At 38.4% G+C, this 20,725-nt stretch overlaps 1 protein-coding gene and 1 non-coding gene across 3 annotated transcripts in view; both read left to right on the forward strand.

The window, feature by feature from the left end:
- Window positions 1-20,725, forward strand: part of LOC102914896 (general transcription factor IIH subunit 1-like) — a 72,908-nt gene that overhangs the window by 11,066 nt on the left and 41,117 nt on the right. For both annotated transcript variants that reach the window (XM_076542911.1, XM_076542913.1), the window contains exons 3-9: window positions 776-968; window positions 1,987-2,149; window positions 4,167-4,260; window positions 5,497-5,646; window positions 5,774-5,853; window positions 8,771-8,898; window positions 9,010-9,097. In XM_076542911.1, coding sequence (XP_076399026.1) covers window positions 776-968; window positions 1,987-2,149; window positions 4,167-4,260; window positions 5,497-5,646; window positions 5,774-5,853; window positions 8,771-8,898; window positions 9,010-9,097 — 896 coding nt within the window. The remainder of the gene's footprint in view (window positions 1-775; window positions 969-1,986; window positions 2,150-4,166; window positions 4,261-5,496; window positions 5,647-5,773; window positions 5,854-8,770; window positions 8,899-9,009; window positions 9,098-20,725) is intronic.
- Window positions 5,949-6,052, forward strand: LOC121826934 (U6 spliceosomal RNA). Its single transcript, XR_006069095.2, has one exon. It is a non-coding gene; the product is annotated as a U6 spliceosomal RNA (small nuclear RNA).

The following is a 20,725-nucleotide window of genomic DNA, read 5'->3' on the forward strand; positions in this document are numbered from 1 at the left end:
CTTCTGGCTTCCTTGGGCACCAAGCCACACACATGGTGCACATACATATATGCAGGCAAAATACATAAGAAAAAGAAAGACCACGGGTTCTGTTATGTGCATATATTTAAGCACTTTCAATCTACATGTGGTTACAATGAGGAAGAAAATCTTCAGGGACTAGGAATGTAGCTCAGTAGGTAGGGTACTTATGGAACATATACAAAGCTCTGAGTTTGGTCCCTGGCATTACATAAACCCAGGGTGGCAGCACATTATATATCCTAGCACATAGTAGCTAGAGGAAAGAAGATCAGAAGATCAAGGTCATCTTTGGCTACAAATAGAGTTTGAGAAAAGCCTGGACTATATAGGAGGCCCTGCCTCCAAAGAAAAAGTCCCATTGATTGTGCGCTCTGGCCTCATCTAGCATATACTACAATAGGCTTATATCAAATATTCTCAGAACCTGTATGCTTGGGGTTTGTTGAGAGACAGGTAAGTTGACATTGCCAAGAATCAAATGTAGGGTCCTCAATAGGAGATGAGCAAGAGTTCCACTAACTGCTACTACCTCCCAGGTTGTTTCTTAATCATTCACTTTAAGTTTCTTTTTTTTTTCTTCATATTAAAACATTTTTTACATGGTCATACATGAATATAATGTATTTGAGTTATTTTCACTTTTGTGGCGGTGTCTCCTATATCATAAGCTAGGCTCAGGCTTGAAATTTTAGCCCAGGATGTCCTTGAAATTCTGAGTGTCCTTGTCTAATTAGCTTCATGCTTCTTTTAGGCCAGAAAATCAGTCCAGAAGGAAAAGCTAAAATTCAGCTTCAGCTGGTCCTGCATGCAGGGGACACAACAAACTTCCATTTTTCCAACGAAAGCACAGCGGTGAAAGAGCGGGATGCAGTGAAGGACCTCCTTCAGCAGTTGCTGCCCAAGTTCAAGCGGAAAGCCAATAAAGAACTGGAAGAAAAGAACAGGTGAAAGTGGAGATTCTGCTTCCCCACTTTCCTAGGGGCTTGGCACGTCTCCCTTCTGTAGGAAAATAGGATCCATGCTGTTACTGCCTCTAGTTCTCCACTTTTACCATGTGTTAGTTGTGTGACTTCCGGCAAACAAGACCATGCAGCCCCAAAATTACTGCATGAAACCTACCATTTGATTAGGATTCCTGACATTACAAAACACTGTGGTTCCTTGCTCTTTCTCCAGCTCTAATTACAGAGACAATACTAAACTATTAGAGGTGTGTTTGTGAATAAGAAACTAAGAACCCATACTGTGGGGTTTTAGACTTCTGAGTCCCACCTCTGCAGAGGGTCTCTCTCCCCATGTGCCTTGTTCTGTGTTTCCTTACCCCCTAATAAAAGCCTTTATTAAATTATTTAAAAAATAATAATCTTAAAAATCCATACTATGAAAGATTGAGATAGAAAAGCATTGAATCCGGGCGGTGGTGGCGCACGCCTTTAATCCCAGCACTCGGGAGGCAGAGGCAGGCGGATCTCTGTGAGTTCGAGGCCAGCCTGGGCTACCAAGTGAGTTCCAGGAAAAGGCGCAAAGCTACACAGAGAAACCCTGTCTCGAAAAACCAAAAAAAAAAAAAAAAAAAAAAAAAAGAAAAGAAAAGCATTGAAATGTTCTGGTAAGAGAAATTATTTCATTAACAGTATCTGTCCAAGTTGGTACTTACAGTTCTTTGCGTTTGTCAGAATGATGAATAAGTACTGGGAACTCTGTGGCTGTCCCTTCTCTTGTTCACCCTTATGTGTGGGAGAATACAGTACTGTATTGCAAGAATGGAAAGATGTATAAGAACAATTCTTTGTCTCAGAAAATTTAGTCTGCTTCTTAAAACTTCCTTCCCTTTATTTGTGCTTCATTTATCACTCTAAAAATGATTTAATCCAATGACTTCTGCTACTCAGTCATCACAAAATGAAAGTAGTCATGTGAATATCACAGAAGTTTAATTACATTTACTGTATCTATCACCAGAATGCTCCAAGAAGATCCTGTTTTATTCCAGCTCTATAAAGACCTTGTTATGAGCCAAGTGATCAGTGCTGAGGAATTCTGGGCCAATCGTTTAAATGTGAATGCAACAGATAGTTCTGCATCCAGTCACAAACAGGATGTTGGCATTTCTGCAGCATTTCTGGTATGTGATCTTTTTAGATTTCTGAGGGAAAAGTAGGAAAACTCTAGTATTTTTATAATAGACATTTAGGGGTTGAAGGAGCATATCTGTAATATCAACACTTAGGAGGTAGAGGCAGAAGGGTCTGTGGTTCAAGGCCAGTCTCAATATTGTAATTATTTTTCTATAGCTGTAATAAAACACTATGACCAAGGCAGCTTATAAAAGAGTTAATTGAGCTTTTAGTTCCAGAGGGTTAGTGTTTATGATGGGTGAGCAAAGGTGTGGCAGCAGGCTACTAGAAAACTTAATATCTCTGGGTTTGGTGTGAGACTTTTGAAAACCTCAAAACCCAACCACAGTGCTACACTTGGTCTAGCAAGGCCATACCTCCTAATCTTCTCTAAACAGTCACTAACTGGGAACCAAGTATTCAGATGTCTGAGACTTATGGAGCATCTCATTCAGACCACCCAGCTATCTGAGAACATGTCTCAAATAACAACAACAAAAAAAAAGAACGTTGGAGTGCTCCAACCTCTGGGTTGGAGGTGTGTATAGACACAGGCACATGTGTGCCATCGTGTGTATGTGGAGGTCAGAGGACAGTTTTAGATGTTGGTCCTTGACTTCTGCTTTGTTTGAGCCAAGTCTCCTGTGGGTTTGGGGCTTTGTTTGTTTTCTGCTACATATGTCAGGCATCCTGGCCCATTCACTCAGAATTGCCCCTGTTCCCACCTCCTATTTTCCTGTAACAGTACATGGATGACACATACATGGTCTACAGCGTCCAGTTTATCTAAGTAGGTTTTAGGCATTGATACTCAGTCTTCCTGTGCTTTATCCACTGAGTCGTCTTCCCAAGCCAAAAAAGCCATTTCTCTTGAAAATTCTGACATCTCCTTTGAAGTAAATTAGTAAAGATTTTGTTGCCTCCAGATGTAATGGCACATGCCTTTAATTCCAGCACTCAAGAGGCAGGGGACAGGTAGATCTCTGTGAGTTCAAGGAAGCCTGGTCTATATAGTGAATTCCAGAACAACTACATAGTGAAACCTGGTCTCAAAAAGAAAGAAAATTTTGTTGTCAATGGTAGCCTTCTAAAATAACCTTTTAAATGCAATTTTAAATATAATTTTAAATTTTTACATCGAGGTAAGATCTTGCTGTGTAGCCCTGACTGGCCTCAAACTTGGAGTGATCTTCCTGCCTTTTCTTCTAGAGAAGTAAGATTACAGATGTGTGCCACCACACCCAGCTCTGGTACTTTTGTAAAATGATTGTTGTTTTACTCATAATACAGAGTAAACTGTACAGAGACTGTAATCACTTAGAAAAAATAAGACTGTAAAACATTTAATAGAAAAATTAGGGCTATCTTTTCAATTAGGAAATGGATTTTTTTTATAGGAAAAGAATAAGAACAATATTTACTCATTAACAAAAATTTGAATAGGAGGCCAGGAATGGTAGTGTGCATCTATAATCCCTGCACTTGGGAGGCAAATGCAGAAGTATGTTGAGTTCAAGGCCAACCTGGACTACATAAGGAGTTCTAGCCTAAGCTGGTTTCTGTCTCAACAGACAAGCTAAAAACTGAGTAGCTATTACACATATTAAGTACGTTTCTGGGTGATTAGTAGTAAGCCAAATTCATAAAGCCTTTCCTAAGGAAACCAGTTAGCCAGTGTCCTTTAAACTATTAGCTAAGGTTCACAGCAGTTTTGGAAACTATACAACTTCTGTATTAAAACTGCAGTAGATCTCTGATGTTGGCTGCTCTTGAATATGTATGTTTAGTCATTTCAGACTTCCAAAAAAGCAGACTTACAAGTCTCCCCAGAATATGATAAGCATGTCCAGGCTTCTTTGAGCCCTGTCTCTCTATATAGAGTTGGTGTATGGGGCTTGCTCTGTCGGCAGATTGCTCAGAAAGTCTGTTTCACCTCTGTATTATCCATTGGGAGATTAGACAAACATACTCTGCAAATATCTAACAAAGGTATGTAAGTACATATATTTGTGATCTTTGTTTTAGGCTGATGTCCGGCCCCAAACAGATGGATGTAATGGTTTGAGATATAATTTAACTTCTGATATCATTGAATCTATATTTAGGACCTATCCAGCAGGTAAGAAGAGTCAGTTACTGAATTTTAACTTTAGATCATTAAAGGAATTATTTAGATAAATTCTATTTATAGCAATGAAAATCCTCTCTTATTCCTGATGAAATATAACATAGCGTGTAAAAATATTTTTCTCAGTTCCTGACATGGTAGATGCTAAGGGTTCAGTAAATGAATTCAAGTTCAGTGCAGTCATTAGTTCATGCATGTAATGTTTGTCATTCTTCCTGTCAGTGGCTCTTTAGCCCTCAGCACAGCCAGAATAAAATGAATGCTACAGATATCAGTAAGTGAGCTGTTCCGCCCCACTCCCAACTCATCCCTCATTGTGTATACAGAATGACCTTCCCAACCCATGCCTTGACCCCAGCCCTGATGGTTTGTGGTAGCAGCCAAGGTGAGAGCCACTGCTTGCTCGCTTACTCTACTCACTGAACAGTACTCCTTGAGCCAGATACTGTCTTGTCTCACTTGCCTGGAGATGCCTGCTTGCCACCTCTAGATGAGTGCTTCGCAGCCTTCTTAATGCTGCAGCCCTTTAGTAAGTACAGTTCCTCGTGTGGTGACCTCCAACCATCAAATTATTTCAGTGCTACTTTATAATTGTAATTTTGCTACTGTTATGAATTGTAATGTAAATATCGGATATGCAGCCCCCAAAGAAATCACGATCCACAAGTTGGGAACCACTGTTTTAGACTATCAGCGCAGACTGTAGTGTTTACTATTCTAAGGCCCTTTCCATATACTCTAATCATCATAAATATCCTGTGAAGTAGGTACTGTTAATATATTTCTAATAAGGAACTAAGGTATAAAGAAAAAAGTCTGCTCCAGGGTCACCTAAACAATAAATGGCAGACCTGGTGCTTCTGAATGCTGATCACTAAACTGGAAGCTTTCAGGAGAATTCAGCTGGTAATGCTATGAGTATTAAAAGTTTTATTTTCCCACCAACTAACACTGCCTTGTATTAGTCAGGTCTAATTTCCAGGTTTGCTATTGAAAAAAATCTTCCCAGTGTGTAAATGATGTCTATAGTTTGTAAAGATTCACAGATGCTACCTTACCTAAATCTGTTAAATTTTATTCCATATTTATAATCCTGTAGTACAAGAGTGTCAAGAGAGCTTTTAGTCTTCATCCAGTTCCTAAGGTGGAAGGTTCTTAAGAAATAGGAACTCAATTATATTATATAAGATATCTTATGTGCGTTTTTTTTTTTTTTTCTCCCCACAGTAAAAATGAAATATGCAGAAACTGTACCACACAACATGACAGAAAAGGAGTTCTGGACACGTTTTTTCCAGTCCCATTATTTTCACAGGGACCGACTAAATACAGGATCAAAGGATCTCTTTGCAGAATGTGCCAAAATAGATGAAAAGGGTAAGTGTCTCTCCCTGGCACCCTGACACTCACCTTGCCATTCTTGACTGTTAGAACTATTAGTAAAATTTTTAAAATATATCTGAGAAAGATGAACTTTGAACCAGTTTTTTCATTGATTTTCTAGGATTAAAAACAATGGTTTCATTAGGAGTGAAAAACCCAATGCTAGATTTGACAGCTTTGGAGGATAAACCATTAGATGAGGTAAGAAGTGATGAAGAGACAAAATTATCATCTTTTCTTGGTTTTCAGTATTGTTTATGTTTTAAATATGCCCTAACTTAAGAATCTGTTAACTTGTGCTCACTTCGGCAGCACATACACTAAAATTGTAACAATACAAATATCAGCATGGCCCCTGCACAAGGATGACACGCAAATTTGTGAAGCATTCCATATTTTTTAAAGAAAAAATGAAAAGAAAAAAGAATACTGTTAACTTGTCAGAAGTGCTTTTTAGTATGCAACAGGCACTGGGTTTGAGTCCCATAATTTAGAAAAAAACCTTTTTTTTTGCACTGCTATTTGCCATTAAAATTGTCTTAGAATACCATTGAGTTGACTCAGTTGAGGAAAGTACTTGCTTCACAAGCCTGACCACCTGAGTTTGAGCCCCAGAACCCACAGTGGGAGGAGAGAACCAACTCCCAAAAGTTGTCCTGTGACCTCCACATGAGCACTCATGCTCACACACATACATCATACTACACAAATGCTATAAGTAACTTAAAATTGCCTTAGAGAACTGAGTTCTCTGTGAGTTGCTTAACCTTTTTAGAAATAATTTTTAAGCTTCCCCATGAGCAGTTCTCCAGAAACTGGACTCACTCCATTGTTCCAGTAAATAAGCATACATCTATTTGCTTATCTGCTAGCCTCTACTTGTACAATTAACCCTTAAACAGGTTATGATTCCAGGCTTCCTGTTCATTTCTTTGAATACTAATTATGTAAGGATGAATCCTATATAGCCCTCATCTAACTCCAAAGGTCTCAAATCATTTACCCAACTATAAAATTGGTATTTACTACTTAGATATTTCCTTTTTCTTTTTATGAAAAAAAATTTTTTTTTTAGTTTGCCTGCCTGCTTGTCTGAATGGGTGCCATGTACATGCAGGTGCCCATGAATGCCATAAGAGATATACCTTGGAACTGAAGTTACAGACTTCATGAATGCTGGGAACTAGGCCTGTTCCCTTTGCAAGTGCTCTTAACCACTGAGCAATCTCTCCAGTCCATCTGCTTAGATATTTCACATGCAGAATGAAACAAACCGTTGATGATCCTCATGAACCTGTTCTTGGCTCTTCCATATTTTATTTTAAAAGCATTAACATTTGCTTAGGTGACTTTGAACCACCTCCCCTCCAGTAATGTTGATCATGTTCCCTCATAGTTCCTTTATTTCCTAACCTTAATTAACTAGTTTACATTTTTAGCAATTAATCAAATAATTACAAAGAATTTATATGATGTGCTAGGGAAGGCCAGTGAACAAGAGTAGGCAGACTCATGGCATCTACACTTTGCTGAAAGCAGATTGATTGCCAGTTGTCAAATGAAAAAAGTAGTGTCTTTTTTGAAAGTGAAATTTTGAAGAAAACAGAAAGGGTGGTATAGATAACTACCGGGGTTGGGGTTGGTTATAGTTATACCTTAGAAAGTTGATCACGTGCCTCGACTAACAATTGGAAAATGTAATAAAACCAGAAGTTGAATCTGTATCTTCTTGTTTGTTCATTTTGAGCGTGCGTGCGTGCGTGCGTGTACATATGTACATGTGTACACAGGGACAGGGACAACCTCAGTTACTGTTTCTCAGATTCCATCCACCTTTTTCATTTTCTGTTTCTTTAGACAGCTGTGTACATGGGTATGATGAATTTTAGTCATGTTCACCCACAGCAACCCCTGCTGTTCCCCCACTCCTGCTGAAACCCTTCCCAATAAGAGGTCCTCCTTTCATGTCTTTTGTATGTGTGCGACCCACTGAGTTTTGTCAAGGTTTCTTTTATGAACATGATAGGAGTTTATTTACTGGAGCATGGGCAGCTTATCAGTGATTGTACTACTGAAAAAAAATGACACTCCTTTCCCCAGAGGCAATTAACTGTAATAGTCCTGGGCTCGTACCCCTCCCATGATGAAGTGGTCATGCCTGATCTTAGGCAGGTCTTGTGCAATAGCTGAAGTGAGTGCAGTGGTGGCATCATATCCAGAAGATGCCTTTTTGTAGCATGCCTCTCCATCCTCCAGCCCTTCCATTCTTTGTGCCCCTCCTTCCACAATGTTCCCTGAGCCTTAGCGGGTGTGAAATGAATGACCTAGAGCAAGCTTTCTACCATCCCTTAATTTCAGCACTTCAGCTTTATGACCACCACCCACTACAGTAAGAAGCTTTTACATCAGTGTATGTAAGAACAATATTGAAGAAAGAGATCATGAATTTGGAAGAGAGCAAGAAGGGGGTATATGGGAGGTTTTGGAAAGTAAAAAGGGAAGGGGAAATGATGTGTAATTATATTGTAATCTCAAAGAAAATGTTTTTCTTTTTTAAGTTTTTGGGTTTTTTAGAGATAGGATTTCTCTGTAGGCCAGGCTGCCCTTGAACTTAAGAGATTCACCTGCCTCTGGCTCCTTAATGCTAGTATTAAAGACATGCTCTATCAAACCTGGCTTTTTTTTTTTTTTTTTTTTTAAGCTTCTTTGGTGAATCTGGCAGCACCAATATATGGATGTGGACATGAGACATTCAGAAAACAGTTTAAATAGTGGTGGATTCCCTGCTTTGGGCCTGTATCAAGCATGAGTTGCTGCCTGTGGATCAGGTCTGGAATCCAATCAGAAAGCAGTTAATTACCTCTATAATACTCGTGCCACTATTACACCAATAGTGTAATTGTGCCAGGCTGTTGAGATCACTGACCTGATAGTTTAGGCCAGATCTCTCATTAGGTGGTATGTGCTGAATGGTAAGCAAGCCCCAGGATTTCGCCTGTTTCTGTATCCCAATACTGACATTCTAAGTGTGTGCTCCATATCTAGCTACCCAAGCATGTATTTCATAATAAATGAAATTTTTATTTTGATGTTTATTCTACTGAATTGTCTCTCACAGGGCTATGGCATTTCCTCCATGCCATCTACTTCCAATTCCAAATCCATAAAGGAGAATAGTAATGCTGCCATCATCAAAAGGTTTAACCACCACAGTGCCATGGTCCTGGCTGCTGGTCTCAAGAAACAGTTAAGTATACATGTCAAGACTGTTACTGACCTTTTCAGGGTAACCAGGTGAAGTGGTGGTGTTCAGTTCAGCAATTTTAACATGAGCTTATTTTTCCATTTGTTTTTAAGACAAGCACAAAATGGACAGAATGGTGAGCCCAGCTGCATAGATGGGAATTCTGGAGATGCAGACTGCTTTCAGCCAGCAGTCAAAAGGGTATGGGCATCAAGTTAGGCCATTTGGGGATTGTATTTCTCTGGGTATAAGGTATCTAAATTATTTATATTGCTTATTTCCTAAGGCTGGTTTTGATTTTAACCAAGATGTCAGAGGCATTACCATCACTTACAGAACATTATGAAACTCAACATAGCTTAACCAGCTAACTTTTCATTGACTCAGTTCTGATCAGTTTTTATTCAGTTTTCCTTCCCTATGGATACACAATAAATTTTGCATGTATGTGATCCTGTTTTCTATGAAAAAGTTTTCAACAAAGACAGTAGATAGAAAGTTTGATGTGTTTTGTTTGCAAAGAAAGTTAATTGGCCCTCCCATTAAACTGGTATTTCTTGGTTTAAAATATCTCACTTAAAAGTCATTTGAGAGAATGAGGAATTGTGGATCGAAGTAGCTACTTGCTCAGTATTTGATTTCTTTCTGAGTCCCTTCTCCCTGTTTACAGAAAGGATACTTACTTAGAGCCAAGTCAAGCAGTACATACAAAAAGTTTAAAGGTTTATACTCTTCTGCGCGTTTGTGGAAAAGATGGAAGCAGTGTGCAAAGATTTAGATAGAAATACTTACCACAGGACTGCAGTCACAAAAGCAAAATGTTGATGTCTGTGGCATAACCATATAGATGAGGTCTATTCAGCCATCATAACTTGGTTAGAATTGATGGCACTGGGGCATAGCTTAGTGCTAAAGAGCTTCCTGAAGATTCACAGGGTGCTGGGTTCGATTCTCAAGCACCAATAATAATAATAATAATTGTAAAAAGGAATAAGGACTTACAGATGAGCCCCATCTTACAATTACTGATTCTTGTGATAGCATTATCAGGAACAGAGAAGGTCGTGGCAGATGGAGGTGGGCTGGATATCAAAAATAAAATAAGAAGCAGAAATTTGAAGTAACACTGAAGCCTTAAAAATCTTCACCAGTGATTATATGAGCAGGTGATCTCACTCTGAGTCCTTAAGCATCATCAGTGTGTGACTGTCACAGAAAGGATAATGAGTGATGTCAACTGAATAAGATAAAGAGGACCGAGTGCTTAGTAGGAAAATGCGTACCAGATAGTTTAGTAAGTTTAAATTTACCACATTTTAAAATGTGCTATTATCAAGTCAGGGGTAACACTGAAAGTTTGTTTTTCTGTCTATTTTTCTTCACTTTACTCCTTTAAAAAAATGTGGGATTTAGTTTTAATAACATGTAAGAGTTAAATTTTCCTAGAAGACTACTCAAAAGATCTGTGTGGAGATGTTATCAAAAAAGATGAAACAACACAATATTTTAAAACATTTAGTAAATTTGGTATTTTTCTCTAGGAAACAAACAAAAAAAATGTTAGTTGTTCTCTTTCTAGAACTATCTAAGTGCACAGATGAGCCTAGGATGATGTGCTGAGAGGTCCATGAGCCAGGTCTCAGCCTGCATCTGCCAGGCATGGCTATGTCACTGAGGTTTGTGGTTAACTGGAGGACAGGATAAACCCACTTTTGATTTTAATTTCATAATTAGGTAACCATACTCTGAAATATCAGACATTCACATGTGGAAAAAGTCAGCACACTATAAGTCACAAAATAATGTTTTTATCCATGAAATATTTTCTAGATAGTTGTCCATTTTTCTTCCTGTGATCACTTTTGCACTGAGGTTAAACCAAAGTTTTCATACTTCAAAGTGAATCAGTTATAGATAGTTTCACATAATTTGGCTTATGGAAGAAACACATGAAAGATATTCTATGGGCTTATAAGATAATGGGAGTTTTCCATGAAGATAAGTTGCTAAATTCTGATTAGTATTTTTTTTTTAATTTTTCAATAATTCTACTAATTGTAAAAGCAGTTTACCTTCACTCACTTAATGATGCCTCGACCTGTATTGAATATTCTTTCTGATGAATAGAGCAGTATAAAGTGACATGATACAGGGGGGAGACAGACAATGAATGAAGCAAATTAAATTTATGTACATTGTGTCAAATAATAACAATTTCACATAAGATGAATAAAGCCAAGGAGGAAGGTAGGTTTGTAGAAATGTGAAAAACAGATTAAAAAGGCATTTTCTAGAGACAGGAAAATACACATGTGCTGAGGGAATAACTATTGTGACTGTCTCTTGAAAACCATGGAAGACAGAAGAGAAAGCAGATGTCAAGACAGCCTTTGCCTGGTGGGGGAAGGGAGCTAGTGTAGACAAAAGAGAATGTGCCCAAGAGAGCTAGTTGGGAGTAAGGGAGCTCACCTAGGACACTGGGTGATCATGGGGAACTGAGCACAAGTTGGAATGGCATCTGTACTCGGAGATGTATAGGTCAACAATTAACCATCAAAATATAATAAAATCAGATGACTAGATTCTAAAGACAAGGTATAAACTATTCTTTGATGAGACTTTGGGATATCTTAGCACTCAAAGGTTCTTGTTGCCAAGCCCAGTGACTTCCATTGATCCCTCGATCCCCCACTGTGGAAGGAGAAAGCTTACTCTCCTCACTTTTCTTCTGCCACCACATGCATGCCATGGTATGTACATGGAAACACGCACACACATCGACATACAAAAACACATAGACCTACATACAAACTAATAAATACAGGGGAAAATAATTAGAATACTTTGAGAAAAGATGAAGTTATCATTTGACAAAGATGAAGTGATCTCCCCACAAAGGATTCCTTCACTTGGAATGGATTTTTTTTTATTTTTATACACTACTCACAGAAGCAGGATCAAAGACTCAAAAGTCAATTCCTTTTGAACAAAGCTGACACTGTTGGGCTTTATGAAACCATCACAAAATACCTCTGACTTGTCCCAATCCATTTTCACAGACTGGCCTGTGAAAATGCCTATTATAAATCATGCTAAACACAAGAAACACTTCTATACATGCCTGTATGGATAATCCCCTGAAACTGAAAGTTGAAAGTCAGTTTTAGTTTCTTGTTACAGAATCATGTCTCAAAGGAAAGCACATGTTGTGTACCTTGAATAAACTATCTTCAGTGCCCTTCATCTCCAAGTTCTTACTTTGCAATAAATGACGTCTCTGAAAACTCATGTCTGACAAAATTTCAATAGCCTTTAGCTCGCTGTGTTTCTGGAAGACATTTGGCTGATGCTCTTATGCACAGAGCCTGTTGTGGATGCTGAAGCTCTGCTTTCAGTTCCATAAATGAGTCATTTAACCTCTTCACCCTTTAAAGATAGGAATAAATTGTTCCCTGGACTTTTTCACCTACTGAAACATCTATTGATGAGATAATGTCTACAAAACAGAGTGAATGTCTCACCAAAAAGCAATTTGCTGCATTTTTTTACCCTAAAGCTGAAAATGAAGCAGATGGAAACAGAGATGGGGGATGAAGGTAAGTGTCTGAGACTTCCCAGACATGAGGGATGGGTGCAGAGGTCTATGACTTCACACAGATGAGGATGGAACAGAGGTCTATGATTTGACAGAAATGGAGGAGGGAAGCAGGTGTCTGTGACTTCATAGAGGTGGGGATGGAAGAAGTCTATGACTTCACAGAGATGGGATTTGGAAGCAGAAATTAATGATTTCACAGAGATAGGGGGAGATAGGGGAGTGTAGCAGAAGTCTATGACTTCAGAGAAATGTGGGAATGGAAGCAGAAGTCTATGACTTCAGAGAATTATGGGAATGGAAGCAGAATGTTATGATATCACAGAGATGGGAAATCGAAGCTGAGATCTACATCTTCATAGAGATGGGGATAGAAGAGAAGTCTATGACTTCACAGAGATGACAATGGGAAGCAGAGGTCTGTAACTTCACAGAGGTGGGAATGGAAGAAGTCTCTGACTTTACAGAGATGGGGGATTGCCTTCAGATGTTTGTGACTTCAGTGAGGTAGAGATGAAATCTGATTTCACAGAGGTAGGGAATGGAAGCATGCTGGAGATTTGCTTCAGCAGGGGGTTTCAGGCTTATTTTCTCATTATACTGTACCATTCTGTATTTATAAACTGAACTTTTGCCTTTAATGGACTCAGGCTCTGGATCTGAACTGTAGGCATTTCATCCTTGGGATCAGGTGTGTCTAGTAAATCTGAAACATTCCTGTTCTTGGTGTAATTAGGAAGGCACAACAGAATTCTTAGTTTTGCTGTGGCAAGAATTTTTTTCTGAAGAATTACTTAATTTAGAGGAGCTAACATTGTACACATTTTTATCCTTTACAAAAGTCCCCACAAAATTTCTTAAAAGGAAAGGCATTAATAGTGAGAATCATTAAAAATAAAAGTAAAAAGATGCTGGAAAAGTGTGGTCTGCAATATTGAAATGCTGGAACTTTGTCAAGCAGCAATGTTCGCCATGCTGTCCATGCCATCTCCCCCTTTTTACTCTTTAATTTAGAAGTCTGGGAATCCCATTGAAGAGATCTAATAGAGTTTGTCAGTCTTTGGAGGATGATTGGGAGGAGGAAGACAAGAATGAGCACAAGGGCTAGGATAATGCCCAGATTGATAATAAATGATCAGAAGGTTTCTCCTGTCATAAAGGAATTCAAAGAATTTATAAATCTTTCCACCACCAGAGAAGCTGAGAGAGATTGTAACTTAGCCTGACTAATTGCAATCATTTGACAACATACGGGCTGTAAATCCATGAAGAAATCAGAATTATTCTGTATGCCCCAAAGCCTGGACTTGAAGCCGTGTAATTCCTGAGGAGTTATAGGGAAGAGGAGTGACACAAGTCTATTTAAAATATGAAGGGCAAGAGGTGGGAAGTCTAACCTTGATGTTTTGAATTTGATTTCCTGTGAACAAGACTGCTTCCTCCAGAGAATTAACCCTATCTTCAAGCTTTTTATCTATCTGTTCCTTTGTAACTAAGTCCAAAGTGCTAGAATTCTTAGCTACTCTCCCAGTTACATGACTGCACATGCGCTGTCCAGTAGCCAGGCAAGATGCTTAGTCAACCTAGGGCCTTGCGACCTATGCAACCCATGTGCTGCATGATCACATAATCTATGCACATACATGGCGTAGCTGTGGAAGCCCATATGCACGAGTGGGGCGGCAGGGAGGGGGACCTATAAAAGTGGCTTCCAAATATTCCTTCTCTCTCTTCCTGCATGGTCATTCCTTAGGCCTATACACACCTTTCCTCTTCCCTTCCCTTAATAAGCTCTTATAGTGGGTTTTGTTTTGGTCTTTTGTTTTGTTTTATGAGGCAGGGTTTCTCTGTGTAGTTTTGGTGCCTATACTGGATCTCTTTTCTTTCTTTTTTTTTTTTAATTTTGTTTTTCTCGAGCTGAGGACCGAACCCAGGGCCTTGTGCTTGCTAGGCAAATGCTCTACCACTGAGCTAAATCCCCAACCCTCTATCCTGGATCTCAGAGTTTTGTTTGGTTTTGTTTTTGTGCCTCGTGGATTTTCAGTAAACAGTGCTGCTTAATAAATAACACAGAGATATGTTTTTAGCTAGTTGATTAACATGGTCAGGACCATGTTCCTGTTGTACTAAGGTAGATGTAGCAACAGATCCTATAATACTAATGAGTGCAGTGATGCCCAAAATTAAAACAGCAATAAATTGTTTAGGCCTACTAAGAGCGTTAGTGAGTTATTCTATGCCATGAACACCAAGATCATTATTAGCTAAGATTAACTAACAAAAGTACATATGAAGGCTGTCTGGTTACAATATAAGTATTGGGATCACAAGAATTTATACTGAGAGGATGACAGGGTTGCAGCCATCTTAGAGAAGTGTCAGACAGGGGGCAGCAGGCTCTTGGACAAATTATTCTAAAAAACCCACCAGAGGGTGTGTTGCCCCTTTGCCTCTAGACCCAGACAATTAAGAACTATACAAAAATGAGTTCCAGACATTCCCTGCCATAACCTAAAGGATATGATAAAGTATAACTGGCATAATAAACAAAGCACCAGGAATGTCCTGTGGGATGTTCTCTGCTATTATAGATTCTATACCATAACTGTCAGAGGGAATGAGTTTCCTGCAGATAAAAATGGGATGTCTAACTACCAGAGGAAATGGGTCTACTGGTCATATAGATGCGAGGACATAAACTGTTAGAGGATATCGCAATTTCCTTGCTGCTGCAACTCTCCAATCAGTTCAAACCAAGCATCTTTAACCTGAAGTAAACACCAATCCTGAGCTAGTAACTATATAGAGTTGGAATTCTCCTAGACCCCCGACCCTAACTGTGGTGGTATTCTAATTGTACTGAAATGTGATTTTGATTGTATGTTAATAAATAAAGTTGCCCAAGGGTCAGAGCTATTAGAGCCATAGCAAGAGTGTGGCGGTGGTGGCACATGCCTTTAATCCCAGCACTTGGTAGAAGAGCTAGGTAGATCTCTGTGTGTTCAGGGATACAGCCAGCATTGGAGACATATGCCTTTAAGACCTGGAGGGCTGTACTTACAGGCAGTGACAAGGCAGTCACGTGTTTGGGTTTACAACCAATGAGAAGGCAGAACAAAAAAGGCTATGAAAAGACATATACACAGGAAGTAGCTCTCTTTCAGGAAGCTAGGAGCTCGCATGAGGAGGGTAAAATTTTAGCTCTGAGCTCTGACCTCTTGGCTTTCTCTTTTACATTGGTTCTGTGTTTCTTATTTAATAAGACAGTTGGATACATCTACACCTAACCACTGTAAAAATCCTATCCTGCTACTGCTTGGGGTCCCTCTCATTTCAATGCTCTGACAGATGGACAAGGGGCCGAAGTTAAAACTCTCAAATTAAAGACTCTGATTTTGCATTCAGATTGGTCTCTTGGTGGTCTTTGGGGGACATTGGACTTTTGGATGCAACAATACAATTAGCAATAATACATTTTTCACAAGAAACAACAGGAACACCCTCGGGCAAAAGTGATATTAATCCTACCAAAGGGCCCTCTTTCAGAAGAGCAAAAGAAGTAAGAACACAGGCATGTACACCATAAATCTCTGGATCTTTATAGGTAGGACTTTTTAAGCGAACAAAGTTGGTTGTTACCAATAATCAATGAAAACTGATTATTATTAGTTCCTCCAGCAAGGAATCAGGAGCAGGCCCAGCCAGATGAACACCATTTGTCAATGATTATAGATTTAGGTATAAAAGAATCATTCACGTTAAAAATATTTTTGTTATGGTTCAAATAGAATCTATAATTATAAACTGGACTGGAAAAGGAATATTCAAATACTTTTAAATTTGTCTTTTGTGGTGAGAAATAAATATCCTTTTTTGGAAATCCACAGAAGAACAGGGAGGAAACCCAGAAGTCTTGCTTACATGATCCCACATGTTTTCTAATATTTTTGAATTTTTTTTTTTTTTTTTTTTTTTTTTTTTTTTTTTGGTTTTTAGAGACAGGGTTTTTCTGTGTAGTTTTGCGCCTTTCCTGGAACTCACTTGGTAGCCCAGGCTGGCCTCGAACTCACAGAGATCCGCCTGCCTCTGCCTCCCGAGTGCTGGGATTAAAGGCGTGCGCCACCTCACAACCAAAAATATTTTTAAATCTTTTCAGGGTGGTGAATCTCTGGGAGGTGAATCTGAGATCCTGATTACTGGATCTGAACTATTTTCCACGGAGTTAAAGGTTATATTCCAAAGATCAAGACCCTTAGGGGAGCGTGGGGAGGCAGCCACCAGAGTTCGTGGTGGCAGTGAAAAGCAGCCTTCGGGGGATGTAATCATTCTTTGTTGAAAAACATAAAAGGACTGTATCAGCATATCTGTAATAAGAAATATTATGAAAGGATTTTTGCAAAATAAAGACACTGCCTTCTCCTCTCATAAGCTTAGTATTGTTAGTAACAACTTTTATCTTTTGAAAGTCCCCTGTAGTTGGATGAAAAAAAGGAGGGTCAGGAACATAATGCCCAGTAAGGATCGGCAGCCGGACGTTAGAGGAAAAACAGTACCTGAGCAGCGATGATCGCAAGCATAGCAATGAAAAGGCTGTCTGCTGGTGGAGGAAGTGTTTGTTGTTGTACCATACCCCCAGCACGGTCAGCGACATTTTTTAGTTGGCCCCAGGTTGGAGGCCATGCAGAGTGACGGTTCCTAGGAATTCGACCTCTCAGATTGAGACGTTGGAGTTATGGAACAAGCTGTGATACAGAGGGATCATGCTGGCTGGGCAGCTGAGTAGCTGTGTGTAGTGTACTATTTTGTAGAGAGGCTTCTTCATAAGAGGGTGGCAGAAGCCGGAACCGGGAAGGTTAAAATGTTGGCTGGAGGAAGTTTACCATGAGGAGGTCTGGAATCCAAATGGGTGAATGAGCATCCTGTGGGAAAACACAAGCATACCCTCTTCCTGTCAATAGATCTTCCCACTTAACCAATGTTTTTGTTGTTGTTATTGTTGCTGTTGTTTGTTTGTTTCATTTTCCAAGCCCCAGTGACAAAGCATCAGAGTTTGACCTTTAACATCAATATTTAAGTGATTAATCACTAACATGGCATGTTGCAAAAGATGATGGGGAGAGCTGTATTTGAATTCCCCTTCTTGTAATTTTATAATTTAAATTTTTATTGTTTGATGGGACCTTTCTACAATGGCCTAACCCTGGGGGCTATAAGGAATGCCTGTGGTGTAGGAGAGTGAGAAGTATTGCAAAAATATTTGAATGTTTTTGATGGATAAGCAGGAACATTTTCTGTCTTTAATGCTCTTGGCACGTCAAGGTATGAAAAGCTAAAAAAACAAACGTTGTCTAATGTCTTTATAGGCCTCTCTCCCATGTGGGCAGAAACAACAATGACATGAGAATAAGTGTCAACACACACATGTACAGAAGACATCTTACCAAATGAAGGAAAATGGGTGGCCTCCATTTGCCAAAAGTCGTTGTGGCATAGCTCCCTAGGATTTACTTCCAGAGGGAGGCTATTAAGATGAGCAGGACAAGTACCACAAACTCTAATTACAGATAATTTAAACTGATATCTTAAAGCCGAGTCATTTTGATGGTGTAGATTATGGCTTGCCTTAGCTATTTCTATAGCCCTAAGAACAAGTTACTTGGTGTGAAGATCAGCGAGATAATTGCCATCATGAATAGGTCCATGCAAGGTGGAATGGGCTCTGACATGATCCACAAAGAAAGGGGAATTTCTTTTACAAACTTGGTTCCTTAACTTATGTAGTAAAGTAAAAATAGTAGTACCTTCAGTGGATAAGGGTGCAGTTTCAATATGAGGGAACAACCTAACCACATGTTGAGAGTCCATGTAAAGATTAAAGAGGAGTCCTTTTAACTGATTAAAAACAAAAATAATAGCTAAAAGTTCAACCTTTTGTGCAGAGAACTCAGTGGGCCATTGTCCATTTTGCACTAACCATAAAACTTCCCCATATGGAGAAAAATATTTTAGGCAAACCTCATGCATAAAGCTTTTGAGGTGTGGAGCATAAGAAATAGAGGCTGTTGACAGAAGCCCTAGAATGGCAGAGAGAATCATCCTCTAAATTCTTTATTTTTAAAGCACAAAGCATTCATCTTCTTGTATCATATTGTTGATCAATAATAGCACCTATACCCTTATTTATGTATCAAGAGTCTGTGGTTATTCCTGTTATTTTAATGAATCCATAAGTGATTGCACATGATTTTAAAGAAGGGACTACTCCAATGCACATTCTGCAAGGTCTTCTGCCCATGAATCTGGAAATGTTCAAGAATGGCTCTAAACTGTTGGACTCTTTCATTTTACACAAGGCACCCAGGAATGAACCCATGATCTTGCACATGGTAGGTGAACTTTTTTATATTGCTCCCTAACACACCCTCATCTTCCTCCTTAAAGTCAAAGCATTCTTAGTATTACTAATATACCTATTCACAAATTACTTCATCATTCTTTTCTGGTCATTAACAGAGTCCATAGAGTTTTGATATTTTATAACTATATAATATTTGAGCATTTAAAAACCATCATATGCATCAGTAAACAAGAACATGAGACCTACAGTTTCTCTCCAGGTTATTTCTAGTATAAAAAACAGTATAATATTATATAACTGATTTCCTTTTTGTGAAAGAATAAAAGTATATGCATAATAATTTCTTTAGACTGTATAGTCCTGCTTAGATTTCATAGCCCTAAGGCCATAAAAGTTCTTATAGCTGTTAGTATGTGTTATAAAATTGTTCTCCAAAGGGACCATAACTATTTCTTATTCCTAACAGTAATTATAGTCTGTGCCTCACTAGTTCCCAAAGTCCTGTCAATTGCTAATCTTTAGAGCTGTTAAATACCCCTTGTTAATTACTTTAATATAGTACCTCACAAATAATGTTGTGTAAATATTTTATATTGTGCATATTGAGTTGCTAAGGGTATCTATAAAACGAGAAAGCCTGTGATAGCAGTATGAAAACCTGTATGCAAATGTTTTTAAATGCTTCCTGGAGCTACAGGAGATACCTCAAAACAATGGTAAAGCATGTAATGCAGTGCTTTTGTGACATAAATAAATTCACTTATCTCAAATATTAATAATGTTGGCCAAATGAAAGATGAGTTGTGAAAGAGGTTACAAAGCTATTATTCTTCTAGTTTCAAATCCATCATAGTTTTTTGTTGTGTTATTTTTTGAATAAGGGAATAGAGCTTTTTTAATATTGGAATAACAAAAACCATAAAAATAAAGAATGAATAAACTATAGTTGATTGTGAAAGTATAAATCCCTAAGTGAAGCTCCATGACTTCAGAATGGCCATTCCAACCCTAAGGAATTTAACTGATATGTGTAGAGTTTGGAAGTGGGTAAGTGTTTGACTGGCTTCCTTAAAATGTGTAATGGTTTTTGTATTGTGAATTCATTAGAATTAAATGATTTTATTAGAATAATATATAACTTCACTTAGATATGTATGTTATCTAGATAATTTCAATTTTACATTAACAGAGACAATGTTAAATATGTAAGGAAAACATTTTAATTCTTCAAAATTAATGCATGCAATGGGATACACTGGGAAAAAAGATGTATAACAATTTCCATGAAATTGGGGGAATGTTTTCTATTTTCAGTATTAAATTTCATAGAAGCTATTAGGGTTTTTGTTTGTTTAAAGATACTAATCATATATTGAGAAACTTCTGTTTTTTCTTATTTTCTGGGTGTTTTTTATTATAGATGTGTGATCCATTTATTAATCTTCTGAATGTATTTCAATGATTGTTTTGTTTTCTATTGTGTTATTGTAGCTGAAGCAGTACCCAGGACAATCAAGTGTCTTAACACACACACACAAAAAAATGTTATTTTCCTGTAGATCTGGAAGCCTGAGGTCTGAAGTCAATGTGTTATTAGAGCACTTTCCTGGAGTCCAGAATTCTGAAGTCAGTGTATTTAGGGGGATATATCCTTCTAATCATTTGGGGGGAGACTCTAGCTCCTGGAAGTTCCTGGTGTCACCAGGCTTATAGAAGCCATTCTGTCTGCATCCCTTTTGCAAGTGCAGAACACTTCTGTGAACTGCTTTGTGAAGTGTTTGAAGTGTGGACACAACTGATGATGTTCCATGTACATCTCTGTGTTTAAGTCGCTTTCATCTTCTATTCTCTAGTAATACCAGTCACTGAACATGGG

This window comes from Peromyscus maniculatus, chromosome 1 (assembly GCF_049852395.1).
Source record: "Peromyscus maniculatus bairdii isolate BWxNUB_F1_BW_parent chromosome 1, HU_Pman_BW_mat_3.1, whole genome shotgun sequence".
NCBI classification, from domain to species: Eukaryota; Metazoa; Chordata; class Mammalia; order Rodentia; family Cricetidae; genus Peromyscus; species Peromyscus maniculatus.